Source organism: Fundulus heteroclitus, chromosome 8, assembly GCF_011125445.2.
Source record: "Fundulus heteroclitus isolate FHET01 chromosome 8, MU-UCD_Fhet_4.1, whole genome shotgun sequence".
Taxonomy (NCBI): Eukaryota; Metazoa; Chordata; class Actinopteri; order Cyprinodontiformes; family Fundulidae; genus Fundulus; species Fundulus heteroclitus.
In genome coordinates this window covers 16,346,556-16,372,023 of record NC_046368.1, presented here as the reverse complement: position 1 = coordinate 16,372,023, position 25,468 = coordinate 16,346,556, and the positions used below count along the sequence as shown (strand labels likewise).

The 25,468-nt window shown below is 40.6% G+C and overlaps 1 protein-coding gene across 2 annotated transcripts; it reads left to right on the top strand.

The window, feature by feature from the left end:
• The first annotated feature begins 2,307 nt into the window (after positions 1 to 2,307).
• On the top strand, positions 2,308 to 25,439 carry golga2 (golgin A2). Of its 2 annotated transcripts, XM_036140208.1 has the most exons (27): positions 2,308 to 2,412; positions 4,106 to 4,255; positions 7,881 to 8,033; positions 8,306 to 8,352; positions 8,897 to 8,960; positions 9,379 to 9,432; positions 9,710 to 9,790; positions 11,182 to 11,220; positions 11,323 to 11,385; positions 11,907 to 12,000; positions 12,143 to 12,249; positions 12,407 to 12,465; positions 13,166 to 13,307; positions 13,451 to 13,540; positions 15,233 to 15,340; positions 15,430 to 15,517; positions 15,636 to 15,778; positions 15,942 to 16,160; positions 16,378 to 16,491; positions 18,247 to 18,471; positions 18,637 to 18,736; positions 21,135 to 21,226; positions 21,329 to 21,542; positions 21,688 to 21,849; positions 21,943 to 22,049; positions 22,990 to 23,179; positions 23,638 to 25,439. In XM_036140208.1, the coding sequence occupies exons 1-27, from the start codon at positions 2,365 to 2,367 to the stop codon at positions 23,901 to 23,903; spliced, it is 3,219 nt and encodes a 1,072-aa protein (XP_035996101.1). In that variant the 5' UTR covers positions 2,308 to 2,364; the 3' UTR covers positions 23,904 to 25,439. The 2 variants fall into 2 exon arrangements, with proteins under 2 accessions (XP_035996101.1, XP_035996100.1); XM_036140207.1 differs by lacking the exons at positions 2,308 to 2,412; positions 4,106 to 4,255; positions 7,881 to 8,033; ... (1 more) ...; positions 8,897 to 8,960; positions 9,710 to 9,790 and having other exon boundaries at positions 9,087 to 9,432.
• The last annotated feature ends 29 nt before the right edge of the window (positions 25,440 to 25,468 follow it).

Below are 25,468 nucleotides of genomic sequence, written 5' to 3'. Positions count from 1 at the left end.
TACAGTATGAACCCCTGTAATAGTGTGGACGCTGTTATAGTAACCTGCTTAATGATGACTCACTGAATGAGTAATGTACCAAAACCCTGGATATGACTAATATTAGATACAGCAAATGTGTATTCAGATGAAATGGAATGCCAGGACGATTCATTTTTAAATGATGTGTTTTGTTTTGAAGTTGCAAACATGTCAATGTTCATATTTGAACACAAACACTGCTTAGCCATCACATTTAAGTCATCATATAAAAAAAACTGTTCAATTTGCACATCAAAGGAGGCTATCCAATAAATTGCCCCTTTCTTCCCTCTTATCACCTTACAACCTACTGATTTCTGCATATCTACGATGTAACGTGCGTGTTTTGGATATGCCTAGGAGAGTAGTGGATATCTCAAGAATGTTCTAGAAACTATATAGGGGGGAAATTTCAGTAAAACCAAGAACTAAATAGCATGACCAGTCTATAAGTGTAAGTACAAATGTCTGCAACCCAGATATTCATGTCTAACTAAATGTTGTTGTTGTTTGTCTTGTTTTGAAGACCTAAATTCAAGCAGCCCTAAATTAATGATTTTATTTCCCTGAAATTGACATTAATTGAATTCAACTGACAGCATTATAAACATTTTGTTGCATATGGGAAAAAAATAAACTATAAACATGTCTTCCACCAGGATGACCTGGTGGATATTTCTAGAAATGAATTATCTATGAGCTATGATTTTGCTTAATAGTGTCTTTAATTAATAGGTGAGACTATTTTTTAAAACTCATTTTGTCACAGACTTTTAGACAAACAAATAACTCAGTATTTCAAATTCAGTAACCCTCAGTTACTTATATCAAGTGTCGGTACTTGAGATGTAAACAAATTAGTTCAGCTGGTTATGTATTTCAAAATAAAACAAAACCATAAGGTCCACACATGGTTTTATATATGATAAGGGTTGCCATACAAATCAATAAATAAAAAAACAAACACTATTTGGAAAAATCTATTGCTGGTTTTGATCTCTTAGTTTAGCTTCTTCATGAAAACTTAGTCATAGCATAAGGGAAACAAGTAATTAGTTTAAAGAAAACCTGTTCTCCCAGTTGATTTACACACAGAGCATGAGACCAATAGAACATAAGAATTAATTTCCTTCTACTTCCAGAGCTGTAAATTACATAAGCTAGGCATGACTATTCAACGCTAGGGAGAGCCGTATTACCGTAATGTCATGATGCAACCAGGAAATGAAACTGGCTGTAAGATCTTACTCTCTTTTTTCAGTTTCTTGCATTTAAATCAAAGACCACTCTCCCTTTCAGATTAACTGTATGTTAGCTCTTGACATATCCAGGGTATAATTTTACAAAGATTATTTTTTATTCTAAAAGTTACTATTATTATTATTATTATTATTATTATTATTATTATTATTATTATTATTATTATTATAAGCTAAAGTCTGTTCAAAGGTCAGGAAATCACTCCAATTCATCCTGACCTTTGAACAGACTGGCACTGGTTCTCACAACAGATGCATGTCATGCAGGTTAAGAACTCATAATTGGAGTAATTTGGACAGCCCTGCAGATTGATCAGTTTTCCTACAAAACTCTGTCAAAACAGGGGGCTATTTTGACAGCTGACACCCCACTAATCTGTCAAAAGGGGAGCTATTTCGGAGTTTTGTAGGAAAATGGATCAATCTGTCCAAATCATCCAAATCACTCCAATTATTAATTCTTAACCTGCATGGCATGCATCTGTTGTGAGAACCAGTGCCATTTCAGACTTGAAGATTAATGCAAAAATGTGTGGTTTGATTTTGCTTTTAATTTTCTGTCACTTTTGAATAATAGTCATTTCTATTATTAACCTGGTTATGAAAATGATTTAAAAAAATATTTTTCAGTTTGACAAGTTTACCATAGTTCCTTTATGACCTAACAAGATATAGTAACAAATCAGTAACACCTTTATATTTATTTTTTTAACCTCTTGGTTGTTTAGAGAGCAATTGGAGTAATTGATTACTATTTTTGATAATTTAGCACTACTGTCTGGGACTTTTCTAACATTAAAAAAAAATTACAAATAGCGTTTTGGAGATAACTTTAAATATGCTGATATTTTTTATAGTATAGCAATACAATCGCGATTTTAAAAAAAAATAACTTTAAAATGTGTTCAGAGAGTAAAAAGAAAGAAGGCACAATTTTTTAATAATATCTATAACATATTTTTGTTATAGTAAATCGGCTGCACGGTCTTGCATAAACGTGACTTTTGCGCCCCCTACCGATAGGAGCGTCTATCGGCACCATACTGATGACGTGGTTCGGTCGCTTGACCACCAGAGCAGCAGGATGGCCGACCAGAGTAGGCAAACAAAACTCGCTGCAGCTAAGAAAAAGGTAAAGTGTGCTAATAATGACTTTGCTCCGTGTCACATTGTATACGCATCCTTTATCCAGCCGTCAAGTCGATTTAGACCGTGTTTCTACGAGTTGTATTAAAAATTCCTTGACTGAGCTCGGGTGTTGTCATTACACGTCGCCCGACCTCTGCGCCGTCGCTCGTCCCGCCCCACGCGCTCATCTCGCGGCTTCACCGAGCAGGAAACACCGGCGCCTGTGTTTCTGGCCTCTACTGATAGCATTAACCTTCCCATATTATGTAGACTATTCTTAGTTGGAAGTTGTATTCACGGCATCCCATTCATCGTAGCGTCTCAAGGACTAACTCAGCTGTGTGCCAAATGTTTCCCCGTCTTTTCAGGCAACCGTAGATTTAGTCATTGGTGATTTCCTAACGTGCTAAGGCAAGTTAACGTGAGCGACCAGGCTCCAAAGCGAACCATTAGTTGGCTACCCCTGGGTGGAAATACTATTACACAGAAGCTGACAGCTTTCTTGACTCGTTTGCTAAAAGATCAACTTTTGAAATTGCGATACGAACAGGCGTTTTCAGAAACTGAACTGTAGCAAATTAGCATGTTAGCACAGTGAGCTGGGTGGAATGAAGGGGGCTGTTTTGACAGCTGACACCCCGCTAATCTGTCACAAGGGGAGCTATTTCGGAGTTTTGCAGGAAAATGGATCAATCTGCAGGACTGTTCTCTCTTAACATTTAATTTTGACCCATTTATTTTGTGAATAAGGGATCTTGAAATGTCCCTGTGCTTGAAACCGTTTCAAAATTGGTCATTTTCTTGGGTTTCCTTGTTATTCTACTAGCTCCTAATGAGAGTTTTCAAGGCCCTGTGCCTATAATCGTAATATTCCTCACATATATTTTACAAATCGTGTATATTGTGTTATGTATTTTGGACATAAACTGTGTACTTGCACTTTTAATTATTATTATTATTATTATTATTATTATTATTATTAATCGTTTACTTATACAGGTTAGTCCCTTTGAGAGTAACCAGAGACTCAGTGTCTCATTTCCAAGAGAGACCTGTTTTATAGTTTGAAACTTTTGTTTTGAACTATACTCCAATGTTGAATTGCACTGTAATTAGTAGAGTAATTAGCTTGATGGTGCATTAGTAGATGTTGTTTATTGCTTCTTCATGTCAGACAAAATTCAGCTTTAGAAACCTACTTGTCAGTTGTTGACTTTTGGGGAACAACTGCAACGAGGCCTAGTGTTCGATCTCTCACTGGTAATTTATTTTCATTATGCTAAATGAGTTGGAGTGGCATTTGATTGCAATTTGGCATTCAGAATTAGATTTTTAATATATACTTATTTTCGTGGGTGGCTATAATGCCAAGTCTACTTGTGGTAGCCTATGTAGAAGGCAGATTAGCGAACTCGCCTACCTGATCCTTTGGCAAAGCCTTCATAGACTCTTTGTAATGAGTGGTGGGAACAATAGTTACAATTTGAGAAAGCAAGCCGTTATTTTAACATGGGTAATTTTGCCGTTAAAGCATAGAACCATTTTTGAAGGCTTACACACTACAGTTGCACTCCTTTGCATTATCAGAATTGCATAAGACAAATAACCCGGCTAAAGAAGACGGCAAGTATTTTGCAAACATGAGACGGTTAAAGCCTCTTTCTGCATCCTGTTTCTTTTACTGGCGTGTTGCTCAGCTGAAGGAGTTTCAACAGAAGAGCTCCCCTGCTTCAGTGGGAGGGGAAAGGGGAGGAGGAGGAAGTGGAACAGGATCCAAGAAGAAACGAAAGGTGAAGGAGCTGAGCCAACCTGATGCACCTTCAGCAGACAGAGATTCCCCAGACAACGTGAGTGTGTCCGTTTATCATGTCTTTGTTCTCGTTTTGACTGATGCACTAATATATCAAATTAGTAGAGTACTTAGAAGATATATGTTGCTTTTTAGTGTTTTACCCCTAGTTGTAGTGCTTTGTATGTTGAGCACAATGTTATGCACAAACTATATCACTGATTTTTGTTATCAAGTTTGGCAAATGTCTCAATGCAAAATTCTAGCACAACAGTTGTTGTTTACACCTTGTTTGAGGGAAAAAAAAAAGAAGTGAATTAGTTAATCTTATTATTCGATGCCATTAATCAGGTCACGGTGTGCAGCGAGAGTTCGGAGGTTAAACACGCTGAGACGTCGCTGCAAACAGATATCTGAGGATATCGTCAGATTTCAGGTGGAAAAGAAGGATTGTTACAGTGCTGCACATTTTAACAAAGCACCTTTTTTGTTGCAATCGTTTAGAGTTCCTTGGCGCTTGTGTCGCTTTGACACGTAGCTTACAGTGCAAACAATAATGGGACTGAATAACTGTAAACAATAAAGTCTTCCCATATTTTATAAGAGCATCTGCTTGTCGAGCCCCAGAGGCTGCTGTTTGTTTTTTTGGTCCGAGCGGGATACGAAAGCCGAGTGATCGTTGTCACTGTTGCGTACAATATTACATATTAGACTTTTAACTAGAGCTGAACGATTTTGGAAAATAATCTAATTGCGATTTTTTTTTTTCTTAATATTGCGATTTAATGCGTTTTTTTTTTTTTTCCCAGTTTAATTTATCATGTCTTTTTAAACATATACAAACAACAAATCATTTTGTTTCCTCGCTGTGCAGATTAGTTGCTAAAAGACCCGCAGAAATGATTGTGTTCTGCCTACAATATATTTCAACCAAAATTGCAATTTTGACTTTTCTCTGCGTTAACCACAAGCAACAAAAATGGCCTCTAAATAAAGATGTTTGTAAACAAGGACTATTCAAAACAAGAACTTTTAATGATTCTATTAATCAGAATATTATTCAAGAGAACAGCTTTTAGTTGATTTGGACATCAATCCTTGTTGAACATAAAGTCCAACCAACAAGCAAGTCTATGTATTAAACTGATTGACCAATACTTAATGCTATGTATGATTATATAAACTCTAAAACAAGTAATAAAATTAGATTATTTCACTGCTGCAACTGTCTTCCCTTCCATGTGGAGCAAACCCACTTTAAACATTTTACCAACACCTAATGGACGTGTATAATTCCCCTAATTGTTACATAGCCAAAAATTGCAGACACTGCGATTTGGAAATTGCGTTTTTTTAAATTGCGATTATATTGAAAATGTGATTAATTGTTCAGCCCTACTTTTAGCGGCAGTTCTGATAATGCTGGGTAATGTACCAACGATTTATCATAACTTTTAATTTTCCGATGAAGTAGCATATTGATATCATTCATCGTCTCTTGTTTTGTGTTCTAATTTAAAGGTCTCTGATGAAATTGTTGAGGATAATGAGGCCGTGTGTGTGCGCGCTACTTTCAGACAGCACATGCACATAACTTGGCCCCACCTCATGACATTTGACCTGCGTTTGCCCCCGTTCTTTAGACAGCTGTCGCCGTACGTCTCACTGTTACAATGACAGCCACCTCAGGTCTGCAGCAGCAACAAAACGCCGCCATTACTCTGAGCTGGTTGGAGCAACCTAAAAATAGCATTTATTAAATGAGAATGTGTGGTTTTTGACATTAACTGAAGACTTTACACAATGCTGGTTCTCCTGCCGCTGTCCATGATCACCGACATGGACACCTTTTCTCCTTTCTTTTTCTTTATAGCTGTTTCTCACCCTGCCGGCCATTCATTTTAGTTACATTTCTGCTGAATAAGTGTCACGACTCTTTGTTGGCAGAATGGGGAAAAGTCTAGATTTATCATAGAAGTGTATATTGTTAACTTGTTTTAGTTCAATCTAGCTTTATAGAATTCATCTAAAAAAGTCAAAATCCAGCTTAATTTAGGCCCGGCTGTGACTGTAAGTGGAGAATGAGTGTGTTTATATTAGCTACGCGCTAACCTCTACAGCTCCTCCTTGCGCTAGCTGCTTGTGTTGTTCATCTGTCACTTTCTGAATTGTTTTCTGCCCTGTCACTTCTCTCTTTGTCTCTGTGTTGCTGTTTCTTTCTGCTGTAGTTTGACAGTATTCTGAAAGCACTTAGTCAAAGCAATGGAGTAGTCGTCCCTCCTAATGGCAACTGTCAGGTGAGCCTCTGTCCTTCTCTCTTTCTCTCTGCTTTACCCTTTCCCTCCCCAATCTCTCTGCACGCCTCGCCGTAAATATCTGTTTCTCTTTTAAAGTTGTCCAGTTTGTCACACAGACCACAAAACACACAAAGAAGAAGAAGAGCAGTTCTTGCCTCGATGGTGTTTTTTTGTAAATTTAAGGTCAAGAAACTGTATAAATGGTTTAGATAGGTGAAGTCTGCAGTATTCTTTGTTCGTAGATGTTAACTTTCGGTGTTGTTGGTTGACATTTGCACATTCTTAAACCAAGCAGAGCTGCGATTCCTGTCGCTGGATGTTTAAGGCAGATACTAATCTGGATGAACAGGAATGTGGCCGCTCGCATTACACCTTGCTCCCTTTTTGTGTTGCTTTTGCAGTGCACTTGCGTCGAAACGGGGACATTCTAAAAAGCTTAACGTGGCTTAAGGTAGGAAAACAACGAGGAATCATCACCAAATTTCGCATGGCCATATCTTGTCACGAAGACTTAAGCCTGTCAAAAAAATAAACCGAAATCCAACGATTATAGAAGATATCTCATATTAATGTTTTCTTCTTCATTGGCGCCTATGGCGAGAAAAAGGCTTAACGTGGTTTAATGTACCTAATCAATGCTCAGTGATCACCAAATTTCTCCTTATATATTGCTTATCATAACCACTTAAAACTTTAAAAAAATCGAACCCAAAGTCCAATTATTATGGACGTTATATGACATCAAGTATTTCATAGGCATAGAGGCTGGCTATATGAAAGCAGAAACGCTAATGTTAGATATCGTCCATAATAATTGGACTTTGGGTTTGACATTTTGACAGTTTTATGTGCTTATTAGGAGCAAAATGAAAGAGAAATTTGGTGATCACTGAGCATTGTTTAAGTACATTAAACCACGTTAAGCCTTTTTCTCGCCATAGGCGCCAATGAAGAAGAAAACGTTAATGTGAGATATCTTCTATAATTGTTGGATTTCTGTAATTTTTTTTTTTTTTGACAGGCTTAAGTCTTCATGACAAGATATGGCCATGCGAAATTTGGTGATGATTCCTCGTTGTTTTCCTACCTTAAGCCACGTTAAGCTTTTTCACGTTAAGCGTTTTAGAATGTCGCGTCGAAACGTGCTTGTTTAGATTTCCTCGAACACACTGGCAATATTAACATTAAATATGTATTCTAACGCTAATACAACTGGACCGTGTGAGCAGTACAGGTTACAGAAATCATTAGCTACAGGAGTTTTGCTTACGCCGCCTGCTAGTGGTTTACGTTTTTTGTTTTGTGTGTGTGTGGAAATATTCATTATATAATCAGTTGTCTGCTTTTATTAAAAGTGAGCGGCCGTCTTTTGTGTGTTAACCTCAGACCTTCGGCGACATGGAGGCAGCGGGGTCCCCGGTCCCCCAGCTGCTGGAGGAGCCACACAGCGAGTCGGGCCGTGGCTCCCCCCTGTCTAACTCTGCTAGCGCTAACGATGCTACTAACTCTGACTTTGTCCGTCAAAACACTGAGCTGCAGGTGTGTCTTCTTTTTTTTTCTTTTTTTCTGTCCGCACGCTTGTTTTGTCCTCTATGTTCAAGACGTTGCTGCTGTAATATGCCGAGTTAACGTGAAACATTACCAGCCTAAAGAATTTATGTGGAGCTGTGATTTGTTTGTTTTTTTTTGTTTTTTTTTTGTATAGTAACAGAAATAACTATTATTGCTGTGTCCTTTTTAGAGATGCTTTCACGTCCACCCGTATGTTTTCCCACCCTCTTCTGCCTTTTAATCTTTCTGTCTTTGTACAGGACTTCCCTGATACCAATGGTAATCGTAGTTTAAAGGAGGAAAATAGGTGGGTTATTCTGTTTTTTTTTTTCAGGCTATACTTTAACTTATTGTTCGTTTTAAAAACGTTGCAATGTGTTTTTTTTTTTTTTTTTTTTAAAGAATTAGTTTCAATTGTTTGGCATGGGCTGTATTTATTGTTCTTTTTACTATAAGTGGAAAAAAGTGGGGTGAAGATTGTTTCATCTTTGTGTTTAATGTAGACGGTTGGGTTTTACCTGTTTTATAACTAAATGCAGGGATGTTACTCAAACACACAGCCCTCGGCTAAGTTTATTTCCATGTCAATAATTTTTGGGCGTACCTGCAGCGCGTTTTTTAGTTCTGCAGCAGCAATCCTTCTCAGTCTCAGAACCTGCAGAAAATTAGCTATTTGCAAGCATAACTTGTTTGACTTTTTCCCACACATTCTGTTAAAGCAATGCTGGTTCTTGCTCCCCTCTGTCGTTTTGAATGCGCCCATGTTGTTGCTTGCAGAACCAAACAGGAAAAGTTGCTCTTTTTTTTTTTTTTTTTTTTGCTGCGCTCATCTGGCCTGTGTGTTTTTGCAGACCGCTGTCTTCCACAGAGAGCCTGCGGCAGCTCTCGCAGCAACTAAACGGCCTGGTCTCTGAGGTAGGGTGCCACAGCCATCACTGTCACCCCCGCGTTCTTTCTTCTCCTCACTCTCTCTGTCTCACACTTTGTCGCACCGTGTGAGGCTTTTGACAAAAACGCCCCGCCGCTCTATATTCTAAACCCGTGTGTGTGTGTTTGGGGGGAGACCGTCTCATCTTTAAGGTTGCACTGTAATAACCGAGTAATAAAGGGTAACTCTTACTGATGCTGAACTAATCAGATTCCTTCTCTGCTACGCGACCGCCTCGCTTTACATTAGAGGTTGTAACTTCCAATAATGTCTCAGCAGAGCCCGACTGAATAGGTGAAGGGATCCGTTTTCCTCACGCTGCCCTTTAGGTGGCGGATGTGCGCAGCATGTGATCAGGTCCGTGTCGCGGGGCGCGTAAGTCATGATTTCTTTGTGTCGTTGCAGTCATCCTCTGTTCCCTACGTGAATGGGGAAGCCGTGCCTTCGGGAGAGCTGGAGGTAAGATGGGAAAACCTTATTTTAGTTTTCGTACACGTTTAATCCCGAGCTTTACCTCGGCCAAACTACTCTGTCGTTTTTAATCGTGCCGTTTTTTTTTTTCCATCACTGATAGCATTTTTTTACCCTCCACTCGTAACAGTAATATGATTTGCCTCCACATCAGAATATCGAACGTCCCCCCCCTCCTTTTGTTCCTTCACTTTATTTGTGTCTTTTTTTATTTATTTATTTTGTTCCTTTTTTGTTTCCCGGATGCATGTGTGCACGTGATAAGAGTCGGAACCAGGAGCTGGCAGCCGCCCTGGAATCTAGCAAGCTAACAAACTCTCAGCTCAATACCAGGCTAGACCAGCTGGTAAGAAGCTGTGTGTATGCATCTCTGTGTTACCTTTGCTTTTAAATTGTGTTCATTTAAAACCCCCTTCCTCCCTCTCAGGTATTTGCATTACTCTATCCACTGTAATGCACTTTGCATGCTATCATAACCACCGGTCCATCTCACACACGTTTTCTTTTTCTCTGTCATTTTTTTTTCTCTCTGTTGCTCGGGTTGATTAACAAGCATTCTGCAAAGTCTAACTATAGTATAAGCCAGGGGTGTCAAACTCATTTTGGTTTAGGGGCCGCATTCAGCTTAATCTGATCTCAAGAGGGCCACATGAGTTAACTCATTGCAAGATTAAATAAAACTAATAAATGTGGACTTGTTGTTGATTTTTATATTAAATTAATTTCACTTTTACACAATATAAATATGAATAACCTCAGCGTTTATAAGAAAAGTATGTGCAATTTCAACAATACTTTTATTCAGTTAAACACTTACTTGTGCATTATGCATAAGAACTGATCACAGTGATTATACAATGTTGAAAAACATTTATTCACATTTTTTGGAACTTAAAAACACTGTCCTGCATGACAGAATACATCAAACAGATAAAAATTAAGAAATTATTTAAATTTTTCCACACCTGAAGCTTAATCTGCTAATTAAAACACAGCGCCCCTCGTGGACAATATAGGAACTGCATATTTTCAATTAAACGAAGTACATGTTTTTTTCAATAATTGTTTTATCATTCTCTTCCTTTTATCTCCTCTTTCTTTCACCTTTTGTTTTTTTCTTCTTGTTCTCCCTTTCCTCTCCCACTTTCCCATTGTAGTGTCCATATTATTTGAGATATTCCCCACATGAATCATAATAAAACTATTCACATTAATAAATCAAGCGGAGCACTATGACAAAGCAGTACTTCTCCACTTATGAAAGTCAAATCTGATGAGCTCTTTTTGGCATTTAGACAACAATTCTTATTGCCACATTGCCAGACAGGGCACTGGAAATGTATTTATTTATTTTTTTAATAATGATGATGCATTTAGCCACAGGGCCGGACTAAATTGTTCGGCGGGCCGGATCCGGCCCGCGGGCCGTATGTTTGACACCCCTGGTATAAGCATTCCTTTTTTAATCAGGAGTTTTATCACTTTGCTTGTAGCTGCATGATGTTTTCGAGCTTGTCGGGCCACTTCAGTGCACTAACCTCAATAACCTACAAGCTGTAGCGTGAAATGATTATAACATTAGGAATTAGCAAGCAGGTCTATTATTTTTGGCCTTTGCACAGCAGTTTTTTGTGGCCGGCATGTGAAAGACCTCCTCTGCAGAATTTTCGATTGTGTTTTTTTTTTTGAAGATAAAATGTTGTACCGATGTAAAATTCGTGCTGCTGTTTTCTGCAGGTGCACCAAACTCAGGAGCTCACGGATCAGCTGCAAAAGGTCGGGACAATTTTCCTCGTTTTCCTTCCCCCTCACTGCCGCTCCAGCCTTTTGTGATCTGTAACTTTTTGAGCTTTGCTTTTCGTCTTTTCCCGCCTTCAGGAGCGAAAGGAGTTTGAGCAGAAATTTTCAAGGGAGCATGGAGCAATGCGGGAGCAGTTGCAGGTAAATTACTAAGAGATGCGTAGGTTTTGTTGTTGTTGTTTTTTTTACCTGCGGAGATATAAAAGGAAGAAACAAGTGAACAGTTGCTTGGTGTCACTTTTCCATAAATGGATGGTAATGTGATCCGAAGCTCACCCTGCCCCTTACAGTTCTCTCTGTCCTCACCATTCAGAATGGAAAAATATGGAGAAGTTTCAGGGTATTTTTATCTGCCTCAGCTCTGGAGCATACTGTCTGAAAACCCGAGAAACTGTCGGTTCCTTTAAAACGGGACTGAAAACATCAGTTTTGGTCAAAGAATTTGACCAACTAACTATTTAAAGTCATCTTTTTTTTTAATGCAATGCATTTATTTTTATAGTTCGATTCTTTTGATGGCCTGTAAAGCACTTTGGATTGCTTTGTGCTATAGAAATAAACGTGCCTCGCCTGCGGTTTTAAAAAGCCGCACCTTGTATCATGTTTTCTCTCACTATAAGAAATGTCATTATTAATTTTTTATTTTTTTTTGGTTCTCCAAGGTTCATATCCAAACCATTGGGATACTGGTATCGGAGAAATCTGAGCTACAAACAGCGCTACAGTACACACAACAGGCTGCAAGGCAAAAAACAGGTGTGTGTGCATTTTTAGACACATTTGGCAAGATTTTAGTTTAGAACAATGGGTTAGTCACTTGTATGCATGCAAAGATGTGCTCTGACTCCGTGTGTGTGTGTGTGTGTGTGTGTGTGTGTGTGTGTGTGTGTGTGTGCAGCTGAAGCAGAGGAGCTCAATAACCGTCTGCAGACAACGAAGCAGAGAGTTTCAGAGCTGGAGCGAACTCTCTCTACTGTCTCCACACAGCAGAAGCAGTTTGACAGGGTAACATTCTTTATTGTGAAACAAATAAAAGGTTCATTTCCACATGACTTTACGCACGTGAAATAGAAATGCAGCTTGCTCGAATGTATTTTCCTATTTATCGTTTGAAATATTGCCGTCATTTTAAGCATCAGCAGTGCATTTTTATTTTTTTCAGCAAAACAAAGAGCTTGAAAAAGAGAGAGACAACTTAAGGCTGGAGGTGCTGAGACTCAAGTAAGTTTTATGGCTTCTTTATATGAGTATATTGTGGCTTTTTACAAGATTATTGTAATCTATCTATCTATCTATCTATCTATCTATCTATCTATCTATCTATCTATCTATCTATCTAAATGCATTTGTTTTATTGATTTGTGTACTGTCTTCTGTGGGCCTTGAGCCTGTAATAATAAAGTGTGTATATATATATTCCTACAATAAATTAGAATGTATTTTTAAGAAGCTTGTTTGCTAGATTAAAAGTACCTTTTGGGGGAAAAAAAACCTTAAAGATGATATTAAATCTACTTTTTATCAATCCCTCATTTCTGCATGAAAAAAGTTCCTCTTTTTTTATTGGTCTGATGCAATATTCTAATCTTAAATGCCAGGTTCTTATAAGCTGGAGGTGGAAAAGTATCAGAATTAACAGAAGTAAAGGCTTAAAAACATCAGTCTGTGTTCATCTATAGAACATGTTTCTGTGAATGAATAGAGCTACTGAAATAAATTAACTTTTCAATAATATTAAAATGTATTAAGGATAACTGTATATGAAGAAAATATGCCGATGTGAAGCCTTCTAATGGGTATTAGAGCTGTTATAGCTGCAAAGGAGTGCTATTTATGTGTGTAATGGATGCAGTTAACATGTGGAGGTCCTCTTTAAGTATCTGATTAGTGGAATATCATTTTTGTCTCTGTGTGTTTGCAGCAATTTGAGCGAGGAGTCAAAGCAGCAGAGTTCAGAGCTGTCCGAACAGCTGAGACAGATTACACAAGCCAACGCTGCGATGAGGCTGGAGGTAGACGATCTTCACAAGAGGCTGGAGATGGCTGACCTCATGTTGCAACAGGTACACGCAACATGCTTCAAACGCGTCTTCCTCTCCTTACCAGACTCTTCCAGATGATGCTGATCAGTCATATTTTAACCACATATTTCTTTCAACTGCTCATCCCCGTTTTACCCAAACGCGTGTTTTTTATTTCTCTCTAGTATTCCAGTCAGTCAGATTCTCCCAGTTTCAACCAAAAAGTGGAGTTGCTGCTGGAGGAGAAGCAGCAGCTGGAGTCACGCAATCACCAGGTCTGAGGCCTCTCTCTCTCTCTCTTGCATGTCTATTATAAAACATTAAGGTCAAAGCAAGTGTTACAAACACTCATGCCAGCCTGTGTTCATTTTGCATAAACCTTTGACTTCCAACAACTCGATTTCTTCTTCATTAACATCTTTTTTTTCAATCTAACTGGTTGGTCTGTTGTGCTCTGAGAAATGGAGAATAAAACTAACACCAGGTTAGTTCATAAATTCACTAAATGTTTTAAGTTTAGTGCGGTAAACTTAAAGGAAGTTGACTCAAACGAACACGTTTCTGCTGTGAGACTTTCAGAGTATTATTTTTAGGTTGGTAGAGAGAAAAATTAGCACTTTTGTGTTAGTATGCAAGCACATAGAACCCGGTTAAAGAAGAAAAGGCCCGCTGAGGTTCATGGTTTTTTACGCTCTAGCATTAAGATAGTGAATCTGGCAAATTATCTACAGTAAATAGCAGAGACAGCATTCAGATAGAGACCAGTTTTAGTAAAATTCTGTTTAAATTGGGCGAGTGAAGGAGAGTTTGATTTGGTGAAGATTTACACTAAAAAGAGGATAACGTCTTAATGAATCGTTTCAGTTTAACATAGATTTTTCACCGGTACACTGATTTATTTATTTATTTTTTGTTATCGAACCTTTCCATTGAAACTGGTAATTGGGCAGATATGGTAAATTTCAGTAACAATAAGATGTTGTTAAATGTGGGAAATTACCAAATAGTAAACGTTTTCTGCTGCTTGACGTTCACTTTAAAGAGTAGTTTCAGTCTGAAACACTTTGGATCAAATTCTTGAATTTGATAAGAGAGCTCATATTAAGATCACCAAATATAAATTAATAAGATTTATAGTTTACTGAGGTTGGTCTGAATCAGTTGAGTTTGTTAACTTGAAGCTTTATTCTGTAATTCAGTTTCTTTTTCCACAGAGAAAACTTAAGAGAACCAAAACATGTCGCCACAAACCAGGCAAATCAGTCTCTTTATTGGTCAGAGGTGTCCATGGAGAGGCTGCGTTCTGAGCTGGTAGAAAACAGAGAATTTAATCACATCATTTATCGGTACAATTTCATTGTAAATTATCTGAGAAGTATTCTGAATAGTTTCAGAAGTTGTCTTAACAGTTGCATAGGGCTTTATGCTCGCCACGAGCTATCATAGTTTATTCATGTGTTTGCTCTACCGCATCCCACAATGCAATGCAAACCTGGCTACAGGAAGACGTGCGACTCAACCTAGCAGCGTTCACCTGGCAGCTGGGTTGGAACGAGGTCGGGTTTGCTTTCACGGCGTAAACAAACCGTGCCAGCAGCACCGGCTCCTCCAAAAGGTGTCGGCACGTTCGTTTTGGTCCGCGCCCCTGGAACGATTCACATCTACACAAACAAACCGCACCAGAGTTAGGTTTAAACGGAGTGAAGACCCCCTTAGAGGAAACATTCCCTGAATTTAGAGTTTGTCTTTCGACCTTTTCTTTAAAGGGTGGCAGATCTAAAGTTACTGACTGCTGCAGGCGCTTTTAATAGATCCCCAGTATATCAGTGTCCAAAAATTCCCTTTCCCTTTTTTTTAAATCCTCCTCAAGTTTTGTGTACCAGTACAAACTTGATTGTTTAAAACATAAAGTTGGACTTTGAGTCGTGTCGACTGAAACTGATATGCTTACATCTCCGTTGTTGTAGCTTCTGGAGTCTGTAGCCCAGCTCAAGACAGAGAGGGATTGTTATGTGGAGCGAATCCAGGAAGAGGGCCGCGTGTGGAAGGACAAAACGGAGCAGCTGCTTGCACAGGTATAACAATAATAATGAAAATATAAAGTGTGTTTGGCTATAATATTGAAGTCATAACTATTTTAAATGCTTTACTTTTGTGTGTGAAGGTCTCTTTAGTGGCAGAGGAGAGGGACAGAAATATCAACCGAGTCCAAGAGCTGGAGGCCAGCATCTTGGAGCTAAAAAATGCCGCAGGTGAGACTCGTTCTCGGCTCATTTTCTCCAAATCTTCTTCTACAGGGAAATAAACACGTCCACCCCAGAAGTATCTGTATGTATTTGCAGTCTCTAACTGTGATTCTTGCCCTTGCAGCATTATTGTCTGCAGAGAAGGAAGCCCAAGATGATGCAGAGCCTCAGCCTTCAGGGCCATCAGCGGGAGAGGTGGCTCTGCAGGAGGCCCTCAGTAGTTTACAACAGGAGAAAGATGCCATTAATGCACAGTACCAGGCACAGGTATGATTCAGTAAGGTCATCTAGACACATGGCTGTATGAATAATAACATACCCTGTGTTACTTGGCCCGTTTGTCTTTGGTGTTTTTAAAAGACGAAGAAAAATGACTCCAGTTGTGTTTCTAATCTTATTTTTTTTTATCTTTTTGCACCGTCTCCTCCAGCTTCGAGACAACGAGCAGCTAAGTCGCCTGTGTGCGGAGCTGGAGACCCGCCTGGGAGAGTTTGAGCGGCAGGTGGAGAGCAAAGCTCAGGAGGATGAGGACCGCAGACGCATGTTGGAGGACGTTCAGTCCGACAAGGCCACCATCAGCCGCGCTCTCACCCAGAACCGCGCGCTGAAGGACCAGCTGGCCGAGCTGCAGAACGGCTTTGTCAAACTGGTGAGGCCAAAAATTGGCCCAAGCTTATCGTCTCTGCTGACTTTACCCTTCTTAATTTGCCTTCTTTTGGGTTAAAATTATCCTCCCGTGTTTACTTTCTCTATTGCCTCCTCAAATTTGGAGTTAACGAAGCCCGTTCCATAATGTTAGCACTTCATGCGTGTAACAGAGAGTTTGTTTTAAAGCCAAGTTTCCTGTTACTCCATCATTATGACAGACTAATGAGAACATGGAGCTGACCACAGCCATCCAGTCAGAGCAACATGTGAAGAAGGAGTTGGCACGCAGGATGGGGGAACTACAGGAGGAACTGCACAACGTCAAGGAGCAGGTAACACCCCCCCCCCCCCCCCCCCCTCCCCATCCACACCCCAACTCACATAAACACACAACATGGAGCATATCGGTCGGATCTTTATATCGGATTCTTTAAAACCATTTTTTTTCTGTTTTCCTTTGGTCCACATGTATTTACCTTCTTGTTGAAATGTAGTTTTTGGAAACTATCCCAGGTGAGGTTTTAACAAAGCATCAGTCTGTCGGTGCTAAGCCCAAACAACACACACGCTGCATCATTTTGGTCAGCATGGCAGTCGACCCAGAAGGGAAGATCTTTTTAAATACGACCCGTAAACAGTTTGCTGGCGACGAGCCACGGATTAATTAAATTCAATTAAATTTTATTTATATAGCGCCAATTCATGATACATGTCATCTCAAGGCACTTTACAAAATCAAATTCAATCATATTCTACAGATTGGTCAAAGATTTCCTATATAAGGGAACCAGTTGATTGCTTCAAAGTCCCGACAAGCTGCATTCACTCCTCCTGAAAGAGCGTAGAGCTACAGGGAGAGTCGTCTGCATTGTCCATGGCTTTGCAGCAATCCCTCATACTGAGCAAGCATGGAGCGACAGTGGAAAGAAAAACTCCCCATTAACAGGAAGGAAAAACCTCCAGCAGAACCAGAACCAGGCTCAGTGTGAACGGTCATCTGCCTCGACCGACTGCCTCGACCGACTGGGGTTACAGAAGACAGAGCAGAGACACAACAAGACAGACAAAAAAGCACAGAAGCACACATTGATCCAGTAATCTGTTCTACGTTAGATGGTAATAGCGGGTGATCTGTTCCGGGGATTACCGGAACCATGTACTATGGTCTGATGAGACCAAGAGAAACCTCTTTGGTTCTGATGGTGTCGAGTGTGCGCAGCGGCAACCAAGTGAAGAGTGCAAAGACAAGTGTGTTGCCTACTTTGGAGGTGGTGGTGGGAGTGCTGAGAGAACCATGAATGCCAACACATACCGTGACTTACTGAAGCAGAAGAGCCCCTCCCATTGGGCCATTATTCCACGATGATGACCCCAAACATACCCACACGACAACCCCTGCCTTGCTAAAGAGACTGAGGGTAGTGGTGCTAGACTGGCCAAGCATGTCTCCGGACCTGAACCCTATTGAGCATCTGTGGAGCAGCATCCTCAACCGGAAAGCTGGGGAAGCGCAACGTTTCCAACATCCAAACTGCAAAGAGGGAGCTAAAAATAAATCAGATTTTCTTGAAATAAGTGCATTTGTGCTTGATTTGAGCAGGTAAATAAGATTATCTGCCAATGGAATAAGTATTTTGACCCCTAAAATAAGATAATTAGATATACTGCACCTGAAATAAGATGCTAGAGATGACTTGTTCCTATTTTGAGTGCAAAAATCTCATTGCGTTGGCAAATCATCTTATTTACATGCTCAAATCAAGGACAAATGCACTCAGTTCAAGAAAATTTGACCCAATTTTAGTTTCGTTTTTGCAGTGCAGCAGCTCCCTGATGTCGTCGTGGAGGAGCGGGAGAGGAATCCAGTCAGCTCATTGGCTAACTAGGCAGATATCGTCACTTAGGGGTGCACTCACTCTTTTGCCGGCTGTTTAGACATTCATGCCTTATGTGTTGAGTTATTTTGATGGGACAGCAAATTTATGGATCAAATTCAATTAACTTACGTGTTTGTTTGTTTTTTACCAGCTGAAAAAGAATCTGCTGCTTTTTGGTATTAATGTCCATTTTCCTCTGATCGCCTCCAGCTGGAGCTGAAATGTCAGGAGGCTCAGGGCGTCACGGAGCAGAGGGACCAGGTGGCGGCCCATCTGCAGCAGTACTGCGCTGCCTACCAGGCCCTGGCTGCAGAGAGGGAACAGCTCCACCAACAGTTTCTGCAGCAGACGCAGCTCATGGACCGGCTGCAGCACGACGAAAGTCACGGCCGTGCACAGCTGGACGTCAGCCAGAGCCAGCTCAAACAAGCGGAGGTGTGTACAAACTCCAAGGTTTTCACTGAGCTCAGCTGGTTAAAGGTGTATGTGATTCCCTCTTTTATATGTAAACGCTGCATGCCTTTTGGATCTTTGCCTGGTGCACAAACACCTAGGAGTGGTTTGGTTGTTTTAAAAGTTGCCCTCGGTGTGTTCTTGCAGGAGCATTTGGAGCACTTGGTCAGAGACAATGAGCAGCTGAAGGCTGAGATAAAAGAGCTGCTCAATAGTTCAGCACTTGAGACGACGTCCAGAGACCAGGGTAAGGGTCTTGTTTTATGTATCAGTGCTTATGTTAGCGTTTTTCTTTATTATGCTCTTTCTATGTTAGTTTGCCTCTTGAAACTGATTTCAATGTTACTTTAATAGCGTTTAATGTTACATTCCTCCTTAAATTCTCTCCTCAAAAATATAGCTTTTTTTTAAACATTATTTTATGAAAGTTGTTGGAAGATATTTTCTATGTTTTAGTTGCACCTAAAAACAGGTAATATAAAATCCTGTGAGAAAATGTAAAGTCATCTGATGGGAAGCAGAGGTCTGGGCATCATTATCAATAATCCCAAACATATCAGTCTACAGTGAATTGGTTTAGACGTTTGAAATAAAAGCTCCATATCAGTTCATATCAGTTCATATAAGTATTAGATTAGTTTGAGATATATTTAGTGATTCTTCAGGTCAGTAAACGGCACTTGGTGCGTATGGAGGCTCAGTGCAGGCTGCCCTTTTCAAAAACTATAGGCCCTGTTCCGTTTGACCCCTAAAGCCCACCTAACTTTTCCTCTTGGGAGATTTCACTATCCACAGGCTTTACTTTCACATAAAAAGACCCTACTCATGGGATAGGACTTTAAAACCTGGGGCTTTGCTCAAAGGACAAGGTTGTGCTGCAAGGCTAAACAGTCCATCATAAGGGGAGTAAGGAACAATAAGGAGTTGGCTTGTTTACAAACCTTTGGATTTTATAATCTTAATTTATCACAAAAAGTACTTATGAAATACTATGAAATAAGTACTATGAAGTGTTTACTAAGCTTGTGGGGAATATCTGCACATATATATTACATGTGAAAATCTTTGCTGGGTGTTTCCAGCATTTTAAGTCAATAATAAACTTTTTCACCACAGTTCTGTAATTAGAATATTTTATTACTACTGATCAAACGGAGGTCTTTCATTATCATTGTGCACAGAAAACACACATTTCCCTAAGACTGACTTTTCTTTCAACCCTAAATTGGTGGAATGTGAACTATTTTACTATTTACAAACCACAGGTGGGCGCGCTGTATTTAATGACCTAAATGAGATCGAAACAAGCTGGCTCTGCTTTTCTTCTGTGGCATGAGTAGAGAAAGCCGAATCTGTGCTGCGTGTTTACCCTTTAACCTATAAAAAAATTATTTTGCTCCCATCAAAAGTCTGCGGTATTGTCCTGAAAGATCCCCCTGGTTATTCTTGCTAGGGATGAGGCAAAACCCTATTCGTAAAAATGTTTTACTCCGTGAGGCAAAGTTTGGAGCAGACAGATGGTTCAGCAGTCTGTCTGCCCCGCTGCACCATGGTGGTCCCCACGCACAGAGAAGCTGTGCTTTATTTTTATTTATTTATACCAACAGGAGTAAAATAGAATAAAGCCCGGCAGATCCGAGCGTGCAGAATAAGGTAGGGTCGGTGTAAAAGGGGTTAAGGAGGTGTAACGCCATCTGCAAAACTTCTCCATCCTGTTTTTATCCGGAGTTTGGATGAGTGGCAGGAGGACACAGACATCTTCTCAGTCCGCCTCTGTCTGTTTGAGCGATGGTCTTTTTTGCCGCCACTTACTGGACCGGAGTGGTACTGCAGTTTCCCTCACAACTTTGCCAGACGTCATTGCTCCGTTTTACATTATTGGCAATTAGAGCGCTGCTTTACGGCAGTCTGAGCTCCCCTTAAACACGGGAGCTAACCTTGAGTGAAAGCTTGTTATGCTCGTGGTTATTATTACAAAATACAGTAAATATGGTTCACAAACCTCCATGATGGCTCTTCTCCTCTGTTGAAGTTCCTGCAGCTTTTCAGAATCAGATTATTGGTCTGCCCCATCTTCCTCTCCATTTCAATGTGAGACTCTGAATATAATCTGGAGGGGTGAACGTCGCCTTGTCTTTACAAGTAACTCCATGACTTCTCAATCTGCTATCAGATTTCAAAACACGGAGGGAGACGGTTTAACTTTGCCACAGTGCAGTGTTTCTAGTGGCCTTCAGCGACGCTAAACCTGGACATTACAGTGGCTAAAAGTTACACTGTGCTTCCTTAAGTCATCTTGAACTTCTTAAACTTGTGTTGAACAGTTCAGGCGGATAAAACTTGAAGTGTTTCTGATCTGGGGGCCTTTGGAGTCGCCATTTAAACAACAAGATGCTCTACTAAGCACTAAAAGCCTTGTCCTCAACGGGTTTAATCATTTTGAGGCAGCAGCTGTCATTACATGTGGCATTCATGTTTAATTTAGAGAAACCCCGTTTTGATATAGATGTGTTGAACTATTGTTTTCTTTTAATTGCAAACGGCTGCTAGTTAATTTGTTGTGTGAGTGGAACTGGACGTGAAAATATGTCATAAATGATGCTCATCAGTTATTGGGATTGTTTCTGCTTTGTCGTGTAATTTAGGAGATGGTGTGGAAAGCATGGCGGTGACGGAGAGCCCTATAAGTTCCTCGTCCATAGTTATCCCAGAAGACTTTGAGAGCCAGAAAGAGATGGTGGGTAAAAAGATAAGTTACCCTGTGGCTGACCTGATTTACATAACACAAGGATGTAACGACGTCCCGTTTTCCATAACCCTTTTTTTATTCTTCCAACAGGAGGATTTTATCCGCGGGGCTTTGGCTCAGCTGGAAGCGGAGCGAGACGACGCCAGGCGGCAGCTGGAGGAGGAGCACAGGCTCCACATGGCAGCCAGACAGCAGGCGGCTGTGGCCCTCAGACTGGAGCAGCAGCACCACAACTACAAACCTGTTCATGAAGATGATCGCGTGCATAACGAGAGTCAGGACCAGCACAGCCATGAGCATTCAGGTCAGGAAAAACCGAAGCGTCTGAATGCCAGTGTCTGTATTTTGTTGGTATTAAAGGGACCATGTTGCACCTTTTACCGGAGAGTCCTCTGTTCTGTTGGAAAGCTGTAAAAGTTTGATCATGGTGTAAACTTTGTGTTGAACAGGAGGAGGCGTGCCAGCTGAGGTGCATCAGGCGCTGCAAGCTGCGATGGAGAAGCTTCAGCAGCGGTTCACCTCCCTCATGCAGGAGAAAGCCGACCTGAAGGAGCGGGTGGAGGAACTGGAGCACCGCTGCATCCAGCTGTCCGGAGAGACCGACACTATAGGTAAGAGCTCCTGGTCTTTTTTTTTTTCTTCATGTTTAATAGTTTTGACTTTATGCATTTAAGTTTAGTTCTTACGCACGTTTCCACTTTAAGGGGAGTACATCGCCCTTTACCAAAGTCAGCGCGCCATAATGAAGCAGAAGCACCAAGAGAAAGAGCAGTACATCAACATGCTGGCCCAGGACAAGGAAGAGATGAAGGTTATGTATCGACATCTTCTGATTTAGAGGCACACTCAAATGTTTTCTGGAGGCGATCTGTTTTGTGAATGACTTCTTTTTTTTTTTTTTTTTTTTTTTTTTTTTTTTTTTTTTTTTTTTTTTAATAGAGGTTTCTTATGTTAGAACTCCATGAAAACCCTAACTCCATCTTACAATTATAAAAAAGGCATGCAGATAGTTTTAAAGTTCCATAGTTGCACCAACAAATTAAAGTAAGAAATTTTTTCCTCACATTGAAATAGGGTTTGAACGATATAGATAAAAAGCATATCGATAAAATAGAAATCATTTTGATCGATATCGATAATTATCAACAAACTAAAAACATATATTTTAAGTGCAGCCCTGGCTATTTGATGCTGTTGCTTAATGACCAATTTTTATATACAGACACAAACACTGAATTCAAACTGAACCCTTTATTCAACCAACTTTTTACCAAAACTGAAAGTTTTTAAAGAAGAAAAAAGGCAGCGTGCTCTCTGAGCTCTTTGAAGGGGGCGGAGCTTGCTTCCTGGGTCTGCGTTGTGATTGGTTGGGAGGATGTAATGACTGTAATATTAACCTACATGATAGGATGCACAAGGAAAGAAAGCTTTTATTCAATTAAACATTTTATTGACCCTTTTTTTTTTCTATCATCGATATACGTCTATCGATCGATATTTATTGTTATTAAATTATCATCCAGCCCTACATTGAAATTAATTTCACACCATCAGTAGTTGTCATGGTTAACAGAGGATTCTTGAAGAAGATATCGTATTTTCTTTCTCCGTTTACATGACAAAAATGACACAATGATAAGAAATGTCTCAAAACTTGTATTTAAGCCAGCTAATATCAACTATCAGTTTGAAAGGTGCACCGAAAAAAAAAAAAACCCTGCTGACACAGTTTTCTGTCTTTTTGCCATCAGGTCAAACTGGCAGAGCTGCAGGATCTCGTCATGAGGCTTGTGGCCGAGAGGAACGACTGGTACAGTCGTTACGCTGGAGCCGTCGCTGGCATGGGAACGGTCAACCCTGACCTGCTTCCTGTTGGGGGGGAGCACGCCCCCTTGCAGCAGCAAGCGCATAAGCACGAGCTTAATGCTGTCGACGGAGACGGTAAGCACAAGATGGAGCGAATCATGACATGAAAACAACAGATCTGGAATCTCATGTCCAGTCAGAGGATTAGCATCCAGGGAGTCTGAATAATTCACCTGATTCTGAAACCTTTAACTCACAGTAGCTAAACAGGGTCAGTCTTTAGCTCACATTTTCTTTAAATAATAAGAGAATGTGGATCCTTTCCATATTTTGGCCAACATTTCCGAATCTAACTTATCTGACGAAGGTTGAAAGCTTAAAAGGATCAGACAGAGCAGCTTTTCCTTCAGCTGCAACTTCCACACCGAAGAGTGTTGATGATTATTAACCTGGTAGGTATTTATGCGTGATGCTTTCACGAACTTGAAAAAAATGCTGGATTTTAGAGTTGCTGATTGGCCGGTGGCCTCCAGCCAGACTCTAAGTGCATCTTATTGCATCGTTCTGAAACTCCACTTGGTGTTTTCCTACAGAAGCCGCGGAGCTCGCCGAGCCCTCCCATCTACAAGGTCTGGAAGCCGCCTCGGCCCAAGCTTCGCCCTCCACTTCTGTTCAGACTGAGTCCAAACCGCTGGCGCCCAGGGAGGACGGCACAGCCCGGCAAATCATGCAGCTTCTCCACGAGATCCAGAACCCCCAGGGAGCTCCACGGTCCCCACCGTTCCTGGGGGAGAACCCCTGCATCCCTTTCTTCTATCGGCCCGACGAACAGGATGAAGTGAAGATCCTGGTGGTGTGAGGCGCTGGGCGCGACTGAGGCGCTGGGTTTGAATGCTTTGTAGCTCCATGAACATATTTACACATCTTAAGAAGTTTGACACTTTAAAAAAAAAATGGTCTTTAATAGAAGTCTGACCCAGTTACACTGAAATGGCCCGCCTTGGTTCAGTTTGTTCCTTTTGTTTTGTTTTTTCTCATAGATAGGAGATGATTAGCATTCCCACATAAAACTTGATTAATCTCCTTATCACAATTTGTACCCACCCCCCCCCCCATCCCCATCCCCCCCTTTTTTCGTCTTTCATCTCAAACATGTGCAATATTGGGGCCATCCATTCTGTCCCCTCTGCTGCTGCAGCACCTAGAGAGCTGCAAACAATGAGCAGGTCTGGTGCGAGTAGCAGCACGCGTTCACTGTAAACATGCCAAAAAAAAAAAGAGAGCATCAGATTTGAATGTATTAACCCCGAGTATTTAAATGTCTGTGAAACGTGAGGAGAAGGACGGCTGGTTTGGAGTAACGGAAAGGCAGAGAGGGCTCTAGGGGTTCGGTCAGAACGGCGCGCAATCAAAGCGGCGGAAGTTGGAGAGGGTGTTGCTCGTCGGTACTGTTTCTAAAAACTACATTTGTTTCCTCCTTCAAACACTGAAAATAACTGGTGCGTTCGTACGTTGCATTATGTTGATACATGTGAAATCTGTTTTGTGTCATTGTGTGTTTTTATACGTGCGCTTGGACTGAGAGAAGTCAACGCCGCTACAGGCTGGTCGGTCGGTCGGAGGCGAACGCGGGCATGGATGCAATTTAAAGACCCCGTGAAGTTTGAGAATTTATAAAAAGAAAAAAAAATGTTGAAGGTTGGAGTCTGACACTTAGAGCCACAAGGTTTCTGTGCTGCACGTTTCTTCCCATGTAGTTTATTTAAATCAGCCTTTACTTTGATATTATTATCCATTATATTCAGCCGGTTTCCCACACAGACATATGTAACGTCACATTCCAGCCACTTCCTTCTTTTCCTGAGCAGAACGTCTCATGGAGAGGAGTAGATCTTTTTATCATGGGGGCATTTACACTAGGGACACTATTCTTCGGAGCTTGTTTCATTCTCTGTTACATTTCCGTCTAGCTTTTACATATCGGACGATTCGGTTTCCATCGTCTATAACTGGAACGTGTGAGGCTGGGGTTTTTTTTTTCGCTTGAAATCCGGATTGTTTTCTTAGCCAAAAGTGCGTCTCTTCTACTTCGTTTTTTTTGTATCGTTTTGTCAGATTATACAAATATGATTGCACTAAAACTGTACAAAGCTTCCCTCTCAGCCTTGTGCTGCCGAGCCATTTGGATTATGATGGGCTTTATGATAGGATGGAGAGGGGGGGGGGATGTCCTATGAAGCTTCGTGCTGAGGATTTCCCTGAGTTCAATTGTTGGTGTGTGCTCTGTCGCACTCAGAGTACAATCCTGGGGACTAAGTAAGACAACCTAATGGCACCTTTTAGCTTTAAAAAGTCATTTCCACAGTTGAGGGACCAATTGGGTACAGGAAAAAAATAATTAATAATTCATCCCTCGTGAAAGTA